At 41.4% G+C, this 20,263-nt stretch overlaps 1 protein-coding gene across 1 annotated transcript in view; it reads left to right on the top strand.

Moving 5' to 3' along the window:
- VAV3 (vav guanine nucleotide exchange factor 3) overlaps nt 1–10,592 on the top strand; it is a 432,262-nt gene extending 421,670 nt beyond the window's left edge. The window contains exons 26-27 of the mRNA XM_068966607.1: nt 7,409–7,560; nt 8,432–10,592. Coding sequence (XP_068822708.1) covers nt 7,409–7,560; nt 8,432–8,473 — 194 coding nt within the window. The 3' untranslated portion in view covers nt 8,474–10,592. The remainder of the gene's footprint in view (nt 1–7,408; nt 7,561–8,431) is intronic.
- Nucleotides 10,593–20,263: the final 9,671 nt, after the last annotated feature.

Raw genomic sequence — 20,263 nt, forward strand, 5'->3', positions numbered from 1 at the left:
GTGGCTTAGAGGTTTAAGCGTCTGCCTCCAATGCAGGAGACCTGGGTTTGATCCCTGGGTTGGGAAGATCTCCTAGAGAAGGAAATGGCAACCCACTCCAGTATTCTTGCCTGGAGAATCCCATGGGCAGAGGAGCCTGGTGGGCTACAGTCCACGGGGTCGCAAAGAGTCGGACACGACTCAGCGACTTCACTCACTCACTCACTCACTCACTCAAAATGTTCATTCAGGTTTTTGTATAATATCTTATGGAAAAATCTGAATGAACTTTTTGGCCAACCCAGTATTATGACGGTGACCCAGCGGGACATTCTCACACATCAGATGTGAGATAGAATAGCAAGAGAATATTCTAAGATGACTGTAAGGTTTTTGGCTTAAGCAACTGGAAGAGTGGAGATTTTTTTTTCTAGGGAAGTACTCAAATGGAGCCTAAATTCTACTCACAGCACTATCTAAGATGAGTGATTTCTGAATCTCAGTATCAACTCTCTCTCATCACTAATTTGTAAGCTCTTTTGAAGTCTGATGCTCTGTCTTAAAGAGTAAGCATTTAGAATAAAGTTCACATCTTGGTAAACTAGATGCCTATAAATAATCTGGAGTCCCCTGAAATGTCAAATGATCTCATTTTCCATAACAATAAGGCCTTATTATACTCAGTTTTTCTCGTTGATGGCTTTATATATTTAGATTGTGCAGCATTGAATACCGAGTAGCTGTTTATATTCACAATAAGTCTAAGTACTCCTTGTCATATCTTTGAATTTTAGGTTAGAGGAGATTTGTCCATTTACCAGATGTCAGCATTCAATTAAATAAAACCAATATTATATATAATGAAGAGAGAGTTGATACTGAGATACAGAAATCACTCATCTTAGATAGTGCTGTGAGTAGAATTTAGGCTCCATTTGAGTACTTCCCTAAAAAAAAAATCTCCACTCTTCCAGTTGCTTAAGCCAAAAACCTTACAGTCATCTTAGAATATTCTCTTGCTATTCTATCTCACATCTGATGTGTCAGAAAGTCCTGCTAGGTTACTATCATAATTCAGCCAATCTGAATTAGTTTCTTCAGTGACAATATATAAAATATACAATAAACACTGTGTATTTGAGAGAGATTGGGGGAACAGATATTTGATACTATGTCTATGAAATTTGCTGCAAGTTTAAGAAGACATGACTAGGTTCCAAAATAAAACTAAGGTTAAGGATCACAAATTTAAATATTCATTAAATTCTCACATGTTCTCTGTTGCTAGACCATCTGTAGATGATCCTGGTAAAAGGAATTCCTGGATCCTTCAAAGTGGGTCCACATAGGAACATAGTTCTTCAGGAAAATCTCTAGGCCACTATTGGGCCCAGACTCAGGGACAACTGTGTTGATGATGGTACCATTGGTACAACTGTCTGATATTTTTTACTGATGACTTTTTTTTTTGTTAACATAAATGAGTGTAAATACCTGTGGTTGTTCCAACTCAAGGCTCCGCATTAGGTAATTCCTGCCCCAGAGAATAATTACCAAATGCTTAGCCTCATCTTCAGTTATACAAATGATGGATAATTAAGTGGTAGTTCAAAAATACTTTGATTTGATAATCAGTACCTTAAGGACAAGTGTTGATTGAGCTTGGTCTCTGCAGTGTACAAATTTCAAATGTTATTGAAAATCGAGTGGATTTTCATTTGCTCATGAACACGAATAGCCTAATCAAGGTGGAGCATAACACTTTAAAGCAATGCTAAGTTAACCTTACAACAGAAATATATGTGTCGATACCAGTTCACTAGTACTTTTTATTCTACTGTGAACATTGTGCTCCTTTTTTAATTGACATACTTCTGTGGCTCTGTCCTCTTAGTCAAGTCTCAGAACTGAATAATATTCAGTAGTTATTTGCCAGTCAGTTTATAATGGTTATGCCAATAGCTTTTGTTTCTATTAGAAAATGTCAGTATTTCAAGTTTTAACTTGGAAGAGTAATTATTTGACTGTGCTTTGAATAACTCTTAATGAGAACTATCACTAGACTATGAAGGTGAAGGTGAAGTCGCTCAGTCGTGTCTGACTCTTTGCGACCCCATGGACTGTAGCCTACCAGGCTTCTCTGTTCGTGGGATTCTCCAGGCAAGAATACTGGAGTGGGTTACCATTTCCTTCTCCAGGGGATCTTCCCGACCCAGGGATCGAACCCAGGTCTCCCACATTGGAGGCAGACGCTTATGAGCCACTTATTTGCTAATGTTCCATAAACATTAGCCCATTTGAATGCCAGGTATCATATGAAATTAACCAGAGAGACCTACCTGGCTGTGATGGTCTCTCTGAGCATTGTTCTCCATCTATGCTAATAAGGAGTTGAAAGTATTTGAGGAAGGAGGAAAGTTAGGCCCTAAACTAAGGCATGCGGTTTGCAAATGATTATTTTAATGAAAAAGGTCTCAACACAGATTTTTACTATTATCCCAGTGGATACAGATATGAATAAAAGTTCTTTCTCTTAAGAAGCTTCCTGGAATAATGTGATATACTAGCACCAGGCTCCCTACAGTACTAGGTGGTGAATGAATTTTAGGCCAGGAAGTAAAAGGAATAGGAGGTTATAATCCCTCAATGTCCCCATTTGAATGTCAGTGTTACTCAGCTGTTTCTATTCCATTCCAGGATATGCACCTACCAATAATTCTTACATTAGCATCTTGGTACAGTTGGAGGAATATGATGTAGAAAACATCTATCTGTACGTGTGTGTGGAAAGAGGTGGATATAGTCTAACTATGGGCATAAATGTTTTATAGGTTAAACCATTTCACAAAATATCTTTATCAAATGCTTTATTCTGACATTGCTTCCATTTAGATTTAAGTCCATGCTTTCCTAGGGAGACACATTCTTTTACACTCTTATCCCCGTAGGTGCCAGGTGTTCAAATGCTGTTTTGCCAGCATACAAGAATTTAGGACCCAAAGACAGTGAAAATTGATATGTAGAAAGAGTGACAACAATAAGTCATGCTACAATGTGTGAAAACTAGAAAGCATCTTACCAGGACTTACAATGTTTGGCTGAGAGCTACATATTGGGATGTAAGAGGTTAATCCGTTTCTCTCCCGAGAAGATTCCTCAGGCCTATGGTATGGTTAATGCCATGAGACATACTGTATTTAATAGCTGTTCAGCACCTCAGAAAAAAATGATAGTTGTTGTAGGAATATCATTGATAGATTATGGCTCTCAGGGATCTTGGGCAACAAGACATGAATATATTTCATGTTCTTTCCTTTGTGTTGTGCTGGTTTTTGTTGGAAGTTGAGCAGTTAAGTGAGCAAAGATGAGTTCAACGAATAGGAGGAGGCGCTATCTACCTAAATTTGAGATTTAAGTACCATTTAGTTGTGTTTTCATTGACTTCTTATTTCTTCCTTCTAGAGTTAACTTATCTTTTGTTATCTTTCAGACTCTTGACTTGAATTACCTTCATTAGAAATTTTGGGGAAATACCACTTCTTTTTATTACTCCATGGATAAATAGTCCCAGAGAGAGAATCAAGCATGGACACTTAGAAGTAATGAGCAGAATGAAGAGTTCTCCCAAACACTGGATAGGAATCTTGGCACCAGATTTTCTGCCAACAGTAGAGTTACGGTGCCATTTTCCTCATTCAGTTAGAGTTGGCGTCCTTTTCTCTCTTTAACAATAGATATAACATGACCTCGAAATCAAACAAACCAATTACATTGCATGGTAATATAAAGTCAATTGCACAGATTATAAAATTAGTTGTATGGGCACATACTGCTATATTAAAAAAAAAAAGTGTAAGTTGGAACATGCAGTGGACTAGAAGAGAACCTTGATTATCAACAAGGATACACTTCAGGGTAGGTCAAATATGGGAGGCCACTTATGAAAAAGTGTCATGCATGCATCAATTTATATATGAACCCAAGAACCACTAAACCCCTCCTTTCAGTTCCTCTGCCCAGTCTGTTTGGTTGGAATCTAAGCATCCCCTTAATGAGCTACTGCTATTCTTAGGTACAAGAGTATGTTAATAACCCAGACTCTTGCAAGTTCATCCTTAAGGTGAGGTCTGCCTTCTCAAGAACCAGGATGGTAGCTATCACATTCCAGACAGCAGGGCAGAATAACGAACAAGAGAAGGGTGAAGGTGTGTGCCAGCTGCCTTCCCAAAGATGCCTCACGATACTTTTGCTAACATCCCATCCCAGTAGCAAGAACTTAGTAATAGAGTCTCTGGGCAAACATAGCTCAACCAAATAACGTATTACATGGCTTAAGGGGAGAATACACATTGGGAGAAAGTTTACAGTCACACTTCCTTTTCTATTACAATGGCACCTTGGCATCAGCAGGGAGAGTTTTAAAACTGTCTAAGGTGGTACCTGAAGCAGAGGGATAGATGCGGAGTAGGCAGCAGTGAAGAACCTTGACTCGAGTCACACTGTGTAGGTTTGAATCTAGGTTGTTCTCAAATATGAGGAAGAAATATCATGGGTATCTTCCTCTGAGTTGTTTATAAAACACTGAGCATGGCATCTGACTCTTTCAAACCATTTGATAATTTTAGCCCTGATTATTAAAAGTAAAGTGAGAGGTTTTTGAGCATCTAAATGCATAGGTATTTTCTGTACATTCCTATAGCTGGGGGATATATTTATTCTCTTTTCCAGATATTTTATTTTTGGAAATAAGCTACCATGCACATGCTTGTTTGGAGGGTGAGGGTGGTTCTTAACAAAGTTTATGAGTGATTTTCTTGAATTTTCAGTGGGTTCTGCATATTTCATTGACGCCACCCTATCGGCTTTTATATCTCTTCTTTATATCAGTTATAATGTGAAGCGTATTACATTAAGAATTTACATGATCGCCATCTCCACCGATGTGGCAAAGTAGGGATTGTGCACCACTTCAAAGAAGGCCAACCTTGGGGGGAAGGGGTTCAACAATGGCAGCATGGAGGGGTGTGCTGTGCTCACCTGTAAAGGGATGGATCGCTCTGAATTGCATTAATGTCAATCAAAATGTAAAAAATCTGGCTTGATCGTCATTTAAAAATGGTGATAGGAGACGAATGGGTGAAAATGAAGCTTGATATTTCAACTTGGATGTGACAGTTTTCTTAAGGTTATAGACAACGAAATAGCTGTGTCAAGATGTGTTTTGCCAACACCTAAATGCTCTTTGCTTCTCTCTTTTTCTTTCCTTCTCTAAGCCCCTTCTTTGTTCTGTGGGTTTTCTTTTGTAACTCCACCAGACTACAGCTTTGTCCCCCCTTCTTCCACTCCTTTCTGGTCAGGTACTGCTTTACTGCTTTTATGTGTCTTTTCAACTTGCTTTTGTTTGCAAGTATTTTGACTTCTGTGTATGGCTTCTCATGTAGACACATTTCCTCACAAACAGCCGCTCCAGTCACATTCCCACCATGCACTTTCCTTTTCTCTGTCATCAAGTCATCGTTTGTCTTGACATTCCAATCCTCTAGTTTTATGTGTGTGCTCATGTTATATTTCAGCAAGACATTTTTTCTTTCATCAGTTAGAAAGAATTGAGAGGTGAAAGTATAAAGGGAGAATGAAGTGCTTTATAAAACTAGTTTCCTTGAGGATCAGAAATTTTAGTTGGGAAAAGCCAGTGTTCATGTCTTTCCATTAAGAAAATAAATAGGCCCAAAATCCCAACTTTATCTCCAAATATAAGAGTAGAATTTAGTTCATATTGCTTTGAAGGATGACTGTTCATCTGCTTGTGCAGGGCATTCTGGTCTTAATTTCTGTCATTAGCCAGAGAATGTAAGGGCTGTTTATGTGACATGTAGGGAGTACATGATGATTGAATAAAGTATGTTTTCTTACAGATTTTTAAAATTTAACCTGTAAATCCCAATGGAATAATCAAATATAGTACTAGAAGGCCCTTACAAGTTATCTGGTAGAGACCTTTCATTTTATAGGTGAGAAGAATGTGGCCCAGAGGGGTTAAAAGAACTGTACAAGGTCACACAGTTAAGTTGATGATGGGTTTTTCCATCACTGGGGTGTTTTTACGTGCACGACTCTAAGAGTAGTGCCCCAGTCATGGGATGGTTTAAGGAAACTGTTAAAGTGGTTTGTGTCCGAACAGTAGAATAAAATGACCTATTTTGCTCCCTTTACAGTTCTGAAATCTACAGCATTGCCATTCGTTTATCTTATGATGGACACCTGGAGACTAAACAATTTCTATCATTGCAAAGCTCTGGAAAATAGGCCAGAGATCCCAGTCTCCAAGAGGGCACAGTTTTCCAGGGTGACAGTCATAACTGTAGCTGTCTAGACACTGGGAACTGTTAAGAATATGATGTATGGCAATTCCCATGTTTTTTTTTCCTTTCTTGTACTTCAGTTTCTCTACCGTTTAAGGTTTATAAAGTTCCACCAATCCCAGGTGAGTGATTCTCAGAATCACTGAAAATATAATTGAAAATACTTTATAACCCCAAGGAGCAACAGGTAGAGATGTTAATATGAAATGTGTTCTGAAACACCAGAGACGAACAGATGTCCAGCTTGAACTGAGTTTTCCTTTCGTTACAAGCAGATGAGGGCAAAGAAGGGGTTAACTCCTCTCCTACTATTGAAAAAAAAATCTAAGTATAGGAAGCGAACACCCTGAATCTTGTTTTTGATTATGTATTTCAGTAAAGATTTTCTATACCATCTGAGCCACCAGGGCAGTTCTATAAGATTTGTTTGAAACAAAGAAGATACATGGATGGTGTTTATTATTTTTTTCCATGAAACATGATTTAAGCTTCTTCACAAGTGAAATGACATATAAAAGAATAACTGTCTGTAAATAGTTTTAACTAAAAAAAAGGCTGTTTGTGGGGAGGAGATGCCATTTGACTAGAAGTGATGACATGGATTCAGTAGGAGCCTTTCAGAGCAAAAAAAAAGTTAATTGTTTTGAGTCTTAGTTGAGGAGCTTACAAGATAAAAATGTGAAGCTTTTACCATAGAGGTTCTAGTTAAAAATGGACTACTGTGCCATTAATAGGAAATTTATGCTAGTTACTTGAGATTCTGTCACCCTAGATAGTAATTTAGATATTCACATTTTTCCTGCCAAACTACAAAAACTAGTCCCTGTTTGGAAGTTCCTGTGAAGAGCATGAAAACCGAATAATGAGTCTTTAAACTTTGTGGACCTGACTGCCGCTGGCTGAATTGAAACAGCAGTTCTGCTGCTTTCAAGCCCCTCTGCCATCATCACTAGTCTGTAGTGAAATCACGGCTGTGCATCTTGATAGCATCTAGAACATCCATCTGACTAGCTTCTTATGATCGGTAAAGTGCAAATCCATCCTGACGCCCCATAATCTCTTTACAGTGTTAAGTCCAAAGGTGCTGGGCATCGCTATTGCTCGGTATGACTTCTGTGCCAGAGATATGCGAGAACTGTCCCTGCTGAAAGGAGATGTGGTGAAGATTTACACGAAGATGAGTGCGAACGGCTGGTGGAGAGGAGAAGTTAATGGCAGGGTGAGCGTCCCTCTCAATGTGATCATCCTGTAACGGAAGGGGGCGGGGCAGCCACCGGCACCCATGATGCTGGGGGGGAACCCCTCACCACCTTACAGTTGTCACCCTCCCAGGGTCCTGGCTCCACATAAAGTATGTTTTCTTACAGATTTTTAAAATTTAACCTGCAAATCCCAATGGAATAATCAAATATAGTACTAGAAGGCCCTTACAAGTTATCTGGTAGAGACCTTTCATTTTATAGGTGAGAAGAATGTGGCCCAGAGGGGTTAAAAGAACTGTACAAGGTCACACAGTTAAGTTGATGATGGGTTTTTCCATCACTGGGGTGTTTTTACGTGCACGTGCTCTGGTGTTCCTTACTGAAAACAGGGACTCCAGAAAAATGCATTGCGTGACTAGGATACTGACATAAACAAAGTTTACTTAGGCAAATTTGATGGCTTCCTTTTGGGAAAAGGGTTTAGGAGCATGTCAGTCCTTTTGAGTCTGTAAGCCTCTTTTTAAGTCTAGAGCATCAGCTTTATGTGGAGCACAAAATGTCTGTGAGAGCCACTGGTCGAAATTAGAAAGAGCAGGCACAGGACCTCTGTCTTTATATCTTGTTCTATAGCAGAAGAAGGGAGCATTCAGTAGTAGAACCTCTTAATTTACATATTTGTGTCCTCACAGATTAGAACACTGTTGAAGCGTATTTTATTCCACCCTTTCTACCACTCACTCTATTGGGCTTTTAGCAGCAGTTTAAACCAATCCTCTTCATCTGCAGTGGGCATTGTGGGCATTAAACCCCAGCTTAATTCTGCGTGTTATGAAAATGAACTGCTCTGTTTGAAGTGCTGGATAGAGTCACATTGCTTTTCCTTTTTAGGTGGGCTGGTTTCCATCCACGTATGTGGAAGAGGATGAGTAAATTCCAGTCCAGCGTTGCACTGCACCAGGAATTTCAGAGAAGGGATTAACAGCAGCCTGTACAGCATTATGAATTCACTGAAGTGTTTAAGAAGCTGCCTTTCTGGCTATTCAACATCTTCTCTCTCTTTCCCCTCCTAAGTCTTAATGCTGGGATTTCTAAAGATGCTGGTACTGACAGATTAATGGCTCGCCTAGAGCTATGCAAGAAACAGCCTGCCCGTCTGTCATTGTCAGGGACCAGGGCAAAGCCAAAAGCTTTTCTTCCCCCAGAAAGCCCTAAAAGGACACTGGTTCATGTTTCTATTTCGTCCAGTCAGACGTCATGAATGCCAGCCATTAGGACATGTCTAATGTGTATTTACTTTCTTCTCCTGTGCCATTCTCCAGAATTTTTGATGGTACAAAGAAGCAGAAGTTTAATTTTGCTTTCTTCAGCATGAAGAAAAATGGGAGTTCTGCCACTGGGGCAGCTTACCGACAAGGTCCAGCATTACTTGTCTTAAATTGCCCAGCAAGGTGACTCATTGCTGGGCAAACACTTTTACCCCCCGCCCCCTGCCACTACCACCAGTGTTCCTCATGTGAAAGTTTCAGAGGCAAATGCTCAGCTTTGCTTAATAAGTGACATCTGTGGGAGGGAGGAGTTTATATTCATTTGAAGTCCTGATTATATTTGCAAACTTCTCCATAAGAAGACATACCCCAAAAAGTGGATAAGAGTATCTTCATGTTAAATCTTCACAACCTTCATGATTTCATAGGGTTATTTTAGAAAATGTAGTACTTCACTTTATGAGATAATCTTGGCTGGGTATTTTTTTGGGGGGGTAGTTACAAGTAACCTGAGTTAAGGTGCCATTGTTTACATAAACAGACCAATGACTATGATTTATAGTAAGTCATTTCAGAGAAGCAACATTATTAACATATGCCTTTTCCTCCTCCCCGACTCCCCTGCCCAAATGAAAAAGACCTGGGACATACATGCCGATTCCCACATTTTCCTGGAGTATTTACAGTAGCACAAACAACCTCATTGAGGATTTCTGAAGGAAAGCACATTAAGGTCCTTTATGCATTTCAGGGACACAAAGGAGCGTCACTAGACTTTTCTGATCTTATCCACTGTGGGCTCCCAGCACTCACTGAGGCTCTTCCCATCTGAGTCCATTTCCGGGTGTGTATTAACTGGTGGGAAGATAAGTCTGCAGTGCATTTATTTGACCAAGTCTTCACTGTTTATATGAGGAGTCTAAGTACATTTTTCCTGGGGTGTACAGAGTGCCCAGTCAAGAGAATCAAGTTAAGACACTAACTTGGCCCTTTCCTGATGAAATATTTTCTCCATAGCAGAAGTCATGTTCTGACAAGACTCAGTGTCTACAGAAAACATTAGAAGCATTAACTTCATAGAACCAAATTAGGAACATTTAGCTCTGAAATCTTGGATCATCTTTAAAATGAGGTGGGTGTGATTGGCCTTCTCCCCAACCCACTGAGGGCCAGAACTTGATGTTTCGTGGATACTTCTCCCTTTAGAGACCCTCGTGGGCTAGGACTTCTCAAATAGGATAGATTCAGGACCTTTACCTCAGAATTATGTAAACTGTGATTGTGTTTTAGAAAAGTTACTTGCTAAAACCAGTTAAGTTTTTGTATATGTGTAAATGATCATGAAATTGAGTTTTATAAGATGTTCTGTATAGTGAAGTTACACACTCAAGGTGTCTCTTTGGAGTGGATTCTTTCCCATAAAGTCTTATCTGCAACATTGTGTCTGGGTAATGTTTTGTCTGTTACTGTCTGCCAAATGTTACAGAGAGAGCAGCTTCATACAAACTGAAACACTCCTGTGTAAAGTACTGTAGCTCGTGCTGTTTCTTTTGTTTTGGTTTTTTTTTAGCCAATAGACTCCCTCTCTTGCTACATTTCATGGACCTGGGCTTTTCCCAGCAGAGGATATTAGCGTCCCTTTTCATGACCTTACCATTTACATCTTTGTCTATGTTAAATACTTCATATTGGAAACTTTAAATGCTGCAGATTTGTGTAGATTTCTAATACCAAAGACAGAAGTAAATGTTTTCCATATACTTTGTCTTGCCTGTATGCAGCCCTATGTAATATGGTGAATTAGAGTGGTATTTCACTTTGTAATATTTTGTAAATATGTCAATATAATAAATAGTTACTACTTGCATTACATCGATTGAGAGCTGAAGTCTTTCCATCGAACAGTTCCATACATAATTCAGCATGTGCAGATCTCATCATAAACACAAGACTAGAAGCCCTAACTGTGATCTGCAATAGTTGCAGATAATATATCATTGACATGCTTACCATGTGCCACACAGTTCTAAATGCTTTATGTGCTCTAATTTACAATAACCCCAGGAGGTATAACCCCATATTATCTCCAGGTTTCAGTTGAAGGAACAGGCATTTTTAGAGGCTATAGCTTGACCCATCTTACAGAGCTGGCAAGTGTCGGAGAGTTCCAACTTGGATGGTCTGACTCCAGAGCCTGTACCACCACACTTACTAGGGGCAAAAGGGTTTCCTTGGTGGCTCAGCGGTAAAGAATCTGCCTGCCAATGCAGGAGACACAGGTTCGATCCCTGAGTCGGGAGATCCCTTTGAGATGGAAATGGCAACCCACTCCAATATTCTTGCCTGGGAGATCCCATTAGACAGAGAAGCCTGGTGGGCCACAGTCCACAGTTTCACAAAGAGTCAGACATGACTTAGAAATGAAACAAAAACAACAGGGGCAAAAGGGAGATTAGGGATGTAAGACTGCATAGTTGAGCAGCTGTGATACAAAAGAGCGGTTTAAATGATTGAAGATGAACACAATTCAGAAACATTCTCCTATTCCTGCCTCCTAAAAGAGAGTCTCAAATAGATGTTGCCCAGAGAGATAGGTGTCAGAGATTGACCTTTATCTACTTTGATTCAACCTTTCCATAGAAAATGATGAAGTGCTAAGCCAGAGAGACTTGGAGGCAAGTTTCCCTTGACAGAGCAGGCCTGTGAGTTGTCCCCAGTGGTGGAGGCAGGTTGGCTCAGAACAGCAGGGAAGCCCATTCCTTCTAAAGAGCGGGGAAGGTCAGTTTCAAGGTAATACCGTCTGGTTGACGTCACCAGCACACTGCGCTCAGAAATACAAAATCTCCCCTATTTCATTATAGTATGGTGGGTTACCCCAGCCCTGACTCCCACTACTTGAAGGGCTGATTCCTTTGGATTTCTCTTCAACATGTTATCATTGAGGGGACTTTACACCTTGTATCTTATCATCACCATTCTTACCACTACCAAGCATGATAGGAACTCCTTCTTTGTTAACATGGGGATAATCCTTATAAATCATTAAAATATTGTCTCCCATCAAGTCATTTAAGTAAATATATTGATAATTAGTCTTTAGGTGCCTTGCTTTGTTCTATTTAATTTGACAACTGTACAGAAGAGTGATAAGAGCATCGCCCCAGACATCAGCATCTCTGGGTTCCCATCCCATCCTCACCACACAGGGGCTCGGCCAATCAGTATAATAACAGCAGGTGCTTGACAGGATGGTCGTGGGACTCAACTGAGACTGTACATATGAAGTGTAATTGTCTGGCTTGCTCTGAACCATTTTTATCACTGTCATTATGGCAGTCACTGTCAGATGGATTTGCTGTCAAATTTGGGTAGTTGCTATATGAATCTTTGAATTCCTTCAGTATAAATCAGGCTCACTTATTGGATTAAGGGGTAAAACTACAGATTCTCAATTAGACAGTCTTTCTAGGAATGATGTTAAATCATCTGGTATCATAGAAAATAGAAGTTTTAGCAGTTGCTGCTGTTGCTAACTCGCTTCAGCCGTGTCCGACTCTGTGCAACCCCATAGTTGGCAGCCCATCAGGCTTCTCCGTCCCTGGGATTCAAACCCCAGCACCACCAGTGACTTTCTGGGCACCAGTTTCATCTTCTGTAATAAAGGGATAATTACAAGTGTCTGAGACAGCTGAAGGATAAACCATAACATATGAAGAAAAAGATGCCAGTAAAGAGCCTGGTACACGGTAGGTACTCAGGAAACGTTGATCCCTTTCCCCTGATGAACTGTAAAATGCTTAGGGACCAGATTATGGACTGGAAGCTTTAATTTTAAATACTAAAGCTCATGTTTTCTTATGTATGATTACATTTTGAGCATTCAAATTACAGTTGGAATAAAAAGGTGTGTGTTCAGGAAGATTAATATTCAAACCCACAAACAACCTCAGAAGTTGAGTTTAACAGCTCTACATTATTTTGACTAGGAAAATAGGATTATCACCCACCTCATAATCATTCAGACTTAGTCCATTAGACACTTCATTTTTCACTGAAGATAGTTTTCTGGGATTGGTTGAGCTCTGATTAGAAATGTTATGCTCTAGCGTCTGGCAGACTTTAAAAAGTATCTTATTGTAAGTAATGAACCAGTCCCTAAAAAAGGTCAAAAGAAATCCTTTCTCAAGGTAGGTGCCATCAGTTAGACAGAATTCAGGGAAATAATGACAGAAAAACAACTCTTGAAGCACTCTAGACTGGCTCTGTCAGGAAGTTCCAGGATTTCTAGGCACAGTACAATGACAGTGACCCGGAGATTCAGAGACCTCAGAGCAGAAACAGAATGAGCACAAATCACTCCTCGCCCTGTCTGCTAATGGACACTGGGGTCCATGCTGAGCCCGTGGGTGGGGGGTAAACCCCAGAATAGTGGACCCCCCTCTGCTGGCACAGTCCTGGCCCCCTCTCCAGCTGAGCAACCCTGGGGAAAGCACACAGAACCCCTGAATCTTTATCTTGGAGAATGAATGGGTTAACCAGTTGTAAACCATTATTTCTATCTAAGCTCCATGGTTTTGTGACGTTATCCTGAACCACAGAAGAAACAAACGACTTCACCAACGTATAGAGGTTTTAGAATATGCTAGTACTGAGAAGGATTGGGGGCAGGAGGAGAAGGGGACGACAGAGGATGAGATGGCTGGATGGCATCACTGATTAGATGGACGTGAGTTTGAGTAAACTCCGGGGGAGTTGGTGATGGACAGGGAGGGCTGGCGTGCTGCAATTCATGGGGTTGCAAAGAGTCGGACACAACTGAACAACTGAACTGAACTACTGAACTGAACTGAGTACTAACTAGGATAGTCCAATCTCTGTTCAGCTGTACTCAAAATCCTTTGCACAGTCATTTCGTGGCTGTAAGTGGCACAGGGACACATCCTGGGTCTGCTGTATGCACCACGGTACCCTTAGTACCCATCCACTGGCACATGCCGGAAGCTGGGGAATGTTCGTGGGGTGAACAGGTCCCCAGCACTCATGTGTGTGGACCATTGGGCAGGCACTGGCCCTAGGTTCTGTGGCTGAAAAGCTAATGTGCTTTGACTTTGACTCTTAGCAGTTGAGTTCTGTGTGGATGGCTGCAGCTGAACCTCAGAAACCACAGCTCCTTGCGGGGGCACTGGAGACTGGCCAGTTCCTGGCTGCTGTCATGACACCAGCCACCTTTCTCTCCTTCTGAATTAACTGCTTGGGCCTGTGTGCTCTGGATGTCACAGCACCTGGGCTGCCCCAGCAGCACTTTTCAGTCGTTCCTGCGCTGTGCCTACAGGAAGCACAATGCACATGATCTGCGTTTAGTACGTTTTCCTTCTACCAATGATAAAAAAACAAGTATCCCTACATTTGGGATCTACAGCTCCTGGAACCTTTTCAGACTTCATCTCACTGAATCTGGAGCAGCACAACCCTGAAAGGCAGGTAGGGCAACCTTCATCTATGAAACAAAAATGCACGGGAACTTCCAATTTCTCAGAATTCCTAAAGCCTTTCTCCAGAGGAGTTTCTATCTACACTGTGGGCATTTGCTGACGTGGGTCAAGAGGCAGCACAACCGGGTCAAAAAAATCCTCGTACTTCTTGCTGTCAGCACATACTGATGTGTTTGAAATGTGTCAATAAATCTAATAATGTCTCAAAGTCTGATCAGCAAAGTGATTTGAATGTCCTTGCCTCCATGAGGGTAAATTTTTTGTTTTTTTTCCAATGATAATTTACTTTTTGTCTCCTCATTTGAATATTTTTAAAAATCTCATCTCATTTAATTCTGAGAATTCAAAGTTTGGTAACATTGCATCTTTGAATCATGAAAACTCTCATTCTGGTTGAATAACTCTTCTACACAAGACCTAGAACTAGTTTTTAAAGCAATTTGACCTATTTTAATAGTCTAATCAACCTTTTTGTCTAAGCAACAGCACAGATTAATGGTCAAGGCCTCAGCTTTAGAACTGGACTGTCAGGCTCCACCACATACTGGCTGTATGACCCTGGGCAAGCTGCTTACACTGCTTGTTCCTCAGCTTCTCTTTAGTTAAGATGGGGTAATGAAGCACCTTATTTCAGACAGTGTTCATGAGGATTAAATGGGGCAACATATAAACAGAGCTTTCATATATTTGCATTTTGGCCATTTAATATACAAAAATAAATGTTACAGGCTAAATTCAGATGTGGGGGGAAAAAAAAACCTCTTGTATGTATGTATATTTGCCTTCGAAAGAATCATCTTAAGATAACTTTGCACATTTAGTTCAGTTGCTCAGTCGTGTCAGACTCTCTGTGACCCCATGAATCAGCACGCCAGGCCTCCCTGTCCATCACCAACTCCCGGAGTTCACTCAGACTCACGTCCACTGAGTTGGTAATGCCATCCAGCCATCTCATCCTCTGTCGTCCCCTTTTCCTCCTGTCCCCAATCCCTCCCAGCATCAGAGCCTTTTCCAATGAGTCAGCTCTTCGCATGAGGTGGCCAAAGTACTGGAGTTTCAGCTTTAGCATCATTCCTTCCAAAGAAATCCCAGGGCTGATCTCCTTCAGAATGGACTAGTTGGATCTCCTTGCAGTCCAAGGAACTCTCAAGAGTCTTCTCCAACACCACAGTTCAAAAGCATCAATTCTTCGGTTCTCAGCCTTCTTCACAGTCCAACTCTCACATCCATACATGACCACAGGAAAAACCATAGCCTTGACTAGACGGACCTTAGTAGGCAAAGTAATGTCTCTGCTTTTGAATATGCTATCTAGGTTGGTCATAACTTTTCTTCCAAGGACTAAGTGTCTTTTAATTTCATGGCTGCAGTCACCATCTGCAGGGATTTTGGAGCCCCCCAAAATAAAGTCTGACACTGTTTCCACTGTTTCCCCATCTATTTCCCATGAAGTGATGGGATCAGATGCCATAGCAGTCCTTTAAAATTGATGACGACAAATCAAACACAGCACATGGTATATGAGTTGTCTACTTCCATGTAACAAATGAGTCCAACACTTATCCCTGGAGGACAACATCTATTTCCCCACAGTTTCTGTGGGCCAGGAATCAGGGACTATATTAGCAGGGGTTTCTGGCTCAGAGTCTCCCATAAGCCCTCGAATCAGTCACCCAGGGCGCAGTCATCTCACAGCTCAAGTGGGGGGAGAATCAGTTTTCAAGCTCAGTCATGTGTGCCTCTCTACATGACTGACTTATAAGATGGCAGCTGGCTTTTCCCCAAATCACACCATCCACGAGGGAGAGAGCAAGAGCACTCAAGGTGTAAGCTAGTCTCTCTATACTTAATCTCAGAAGTAACAGCCCATCACCTTGATCTATTCTGTTCCTTAGAAAGTGAGCTACTAAACCACCTCACATTCAAGGGGAAGGAAGGGATTATAAACAGCCTGAATATCTAGACAAAGCGATCACTGGGGACCATCTTAGCAACTGGGTAAACTGAAGATCGTTTAAGCCAAGTATGAGGTTCACCTGAAGAGCATAGGTTACTTTTGGTGAAATTTAGTTGATTAAAATTTAGTTGTTTTTTTTTTTTAAAGTAAAAAAATAATTTCCTGTTGATTCCTTACGTCCATTATTTGTCATGTTCCAGACTCTGCAAAGGATATAGGCGATAAGAGGAATGACTCCTCAGAGTTGCTCATTTTCTGTCCTTTCTCATTTAGGAAATACCCTTCCTGGGAGTCTGTGCTAGGAAAGGATGAGAGAAGGAGTGTTTTCAGACACATAGGAAGTGGAATCAATCTCACAGTAAAAGTGAAAGCAGCAACCCAGTATGCAGTGGAAATATAGCTGTTGAAAATTTAAAATTATAATATCTCCCAGTGTTGGGCAAATCATCCATTCATTCAGGAAATATACATTGAGCTCCTTTGATGTATTCCACCATTCAAAGGCTTTGAGGATACAGCAACAAACTTGCCAGTTCCTACACTTGAGAAGCTTACCTGCTTGCAGATGACAAGCAATAAAGAGATACATGGAATTAGGTACTGAGAGGTGTTATTGAAGGAGGAAAAAAGCAAAATAAGTGTTATTCTTCATAGGGTGGTCAAGGAAATTAGTTTGAACAAAAACCAAATTTAAGTGAGAGAGGAAAAAAAGGTGTGAATATCTGTGTGCTTAGAGTTCACAGAATAGTAAGGTCCAGTATTCTTGTGGACATAATCTTACAGACAGAGGAGCCTGACAGGCTACAGTCCATGGAGTGGCAAAGAGTCAGACATGAGTGAGTATGCAAGCAAGGTGCAGTGGGGTTGCAGAGAGTCACAAGGAAAAGAGTAATAGGAGATCGTGTCAGAGAGCTTCTTGGGGAAGACTGGGTTGGTCTTGAGGGCCCAGTAATGAGGGAGGTGGGAGCCACTGGAGGGCTTTAAATTGGGCAATGACATGATCCCATGTATATTTCAGAAGCTCACAGAGGATTCTATAGCTTGAGACAGAGCTAAACCTGGGAAATTAACACTCTGCCATTCCTCCATTGGGCTTCCCTGGTGGCTCAGTGAAAAATAATCTGCCTGCCAAAGAAGGAGACGCAGGTTTGATCCCTGGGTTGGGAAGATCCCCTGGAGAAGGAATAGGCAACCTACTCCAGTATTCTTGCCTAGGAAATTCCATGAACAGAGAAGCTTGGTGGGCTACAGTCCATGGGGTCACAAAAGAGTTAGACATGACTTAGCAACTCAACAACAACAAATTCCTTCATTCAGTTCAGTTCAGTTGCTCAGTCGTGTCTGACTCCTTGTGACCCCATGAATCGCAGCATGCCAGGCCTCCCTGTCCATTACTGGCTCCCGGAGTTCACTCAGACTCGTGTGCATCAAGTCGGTGATGCCATCCAGCCATCTCATCCTCGGCCGTCCCCTTCTCCTCCTGACCCCAATCCCTCTCAGCATCAGAGTCTTTTCCAATGAGTCAGCTCTTCACATGAGGTGGCCAAAGTATTGGAGTTTCAGCCTCAGCATCAGTCCTTCCCATGAACACCCAGGACTGGTCTCCTTCAGAATGGACTGGCTGGATCTCCTCGGTGCTCAGCTTTCTTCACAGTCCAATTCTCACAGCCATACATGACCACTGGAGAAACCACAGACTTGACTAGACGGACCTTTGTTGGCAAAGGGCTGCTGCAACAAAAGTGCTGCACACCATGCAGCTCACACAGTAGGAGTCTCTTGTCTTGACAGTTCTAGAGGCAGAAATCCAAGATCAAAGCATGATCAGAGCCATGTTCCCTCAGAAGGCCCTAGAGAAGGATCTGTTCCAGGACTCTCCAAGAGTTTAACAGTAGTTCTTTGGCTTGGGGCACTAATTTCCACATGCTCCTCTCCCTATGCATGTCCAAATTTCCCTTTTATAAAGATACGAGTCATAGCGGGTTAGGGTCCAACCCTTCTGCAGTATGACCTCAACTATATTACCTATGCAAGGACCCCATTTCCAAATAAGGTCAGAATTTGAGGTATTGGGAGGTTAGAACGACAACATATGAATTTTGGAAGGAGACAATTTAACCCCCTAACAGCTTTCTTCTTTATATTCTCAGATTCCTAAAAAAGAAACAGCTTCAGCAAAGACTGGAAGGGACAGGATGCAGCATGGGAAGAAAAAATGAGCCCTCCATGGACTGTAGCCTGCCAGGCTCCTCTGTCCATGGAAATCTCCAGGCAAGAATACTGAAGTGGGTTGCCATTACCTTCTCCAGGGGATCATCCCAAGCCAGGGATCAAACCCAGGACTCCTGGGTTGCAGGCAGATTCTTTACCATCTGAGCCACCAAGGAAGCCCAAAGTGAACCAAAGGGAGGCCAAAACCACACCTCTCAAACCTGTCCAGAGTCTGCATTGCTCAGGTTCAAGGGGTATAAACCAAAGATAAACTTTGATAGATGTGAAAGTAGTTGCCAATAGAAACAACACTGCTTCTACACATGTATTCTTTAGCTTCTCAGGCCATCAGTCCCAAGTGAATAACCCCTTTTCTTTTCTCACCCTGTGTGTCAGGATCACATATTACCTTGCCAAGGAGAGGAAAGCTCTTAAGAAGCTTTTGTGTGATGAGCTCATCAGGAACAAGCAGCCTATTTACATGAATGAGTGAAGTGCTTCTGAATCCTGTGCAAATTAGACCTGAATATATGAAGGAGGGAGGGAAAGTGTGCTGAGGTTTTGTCGAGAGGTGGGAAAGTGCCCTCAGCAGTTATTACACTTAACGTTGAGATATTGTTGCCTGGGCACTATGAAGGTGAAAATTTACATTAATGATATGTGTTGAAATGAATCTACATTAGTGTGGAAAAGTTATTTTCTTTATTTTTCTTCAGGCTGGTCTACTGATACTACTCAATTTATTTTGCATTTTCTTTAAAACACTGGACAGAGTCCGCTTTTCGAGATTCTGCCTTAAAGATGATATTAAGTAGCTATCCAGGAGGATCATGAAGCAAACAGGGAATCAACCTTGGAATGATGCCTTTGCTTGCTGCCCCCACTGTCTGAAGCCACTGAATAGAAAGACTCCAGTGAAAACCTGATATACTCTCTTGGGACTTCTCAGCACAGCCCAAAATACAATTAAAGTGCAAAAAGCCAAACTTGAACTTGTGATCACATAGCAAGTTATTTTTAAAACAGCAGTTTCAAAGCCCTTAAGATGTTAAAAAGTACATGCATTTTTTTCTTACAGTTCTATAATACAATGAGTAGGGAGATGAAAGAGCGCAGGAGAATAAGGCAAAGCAGGTTGAGTCTTGGCTCCTTTCGCCAACAAGAGACTCTGAGTGGAATCTCTAGCTCTCTGGAGCTCAGTTTTCTCATCTGTAGGAGGAAGGCATCAAATGTCATGATATCCATGCCTACTTCCAGTTTTAGCATTCTCTCATTATGTGCCAAGACATTTGACAAGTATTTTGCCAGGAGACCAAATTTGTAAATGGGTCAGAGAAGTGAAGCTTGAAAAACATTGGGGTGTACAACTTTGAGTGGGAGAAGACTTCAATCAGTCTCTTTTTAATAGCCCTATTGCTTCTACCATACACCAAGTCAACCAAGTCAACCAAGTCAACCTTATCTCACCGAGATTATTGTAAGAGCCCGGCCCCAACTGCAATGCCTCCTCCTGTTTTTGCCTTCATCCAATCCTGATCACATCACCTCATTTCTGTTTTCAAATTTTAACAGCTCCCATTCATTCAATGCATGTATTGAGTACTGACCTATGTGCATGGGTGCTGTAGGTGTGTGGTGGTAAAACACCACAACTCTCAGTTCTGGTGGAGCCTAACCTTTTATTGGCAAGAAAAGGGAGACAGATGAATATATATGAAAAATTCAGGAAGTGATAAATACAGCAAAGAAAATCAGAGCAGAGGAAGGAGATAGGCAAAGTGCTACTTTAGACATG

Source organism: Capricornis sumatraensis, chromosome 2 (assembly GCF_032405125.1).
Source record: "Capricornis sumatraensis isolate serow.1 chromosome 2, serow.2, whole genome shotgun sequence".
NCBI lineage: Eukaryota > Metazoa > Chordata > Mammalia > Artiodactyla > Bovidae > Capricornis > Capricornis sumatraensis.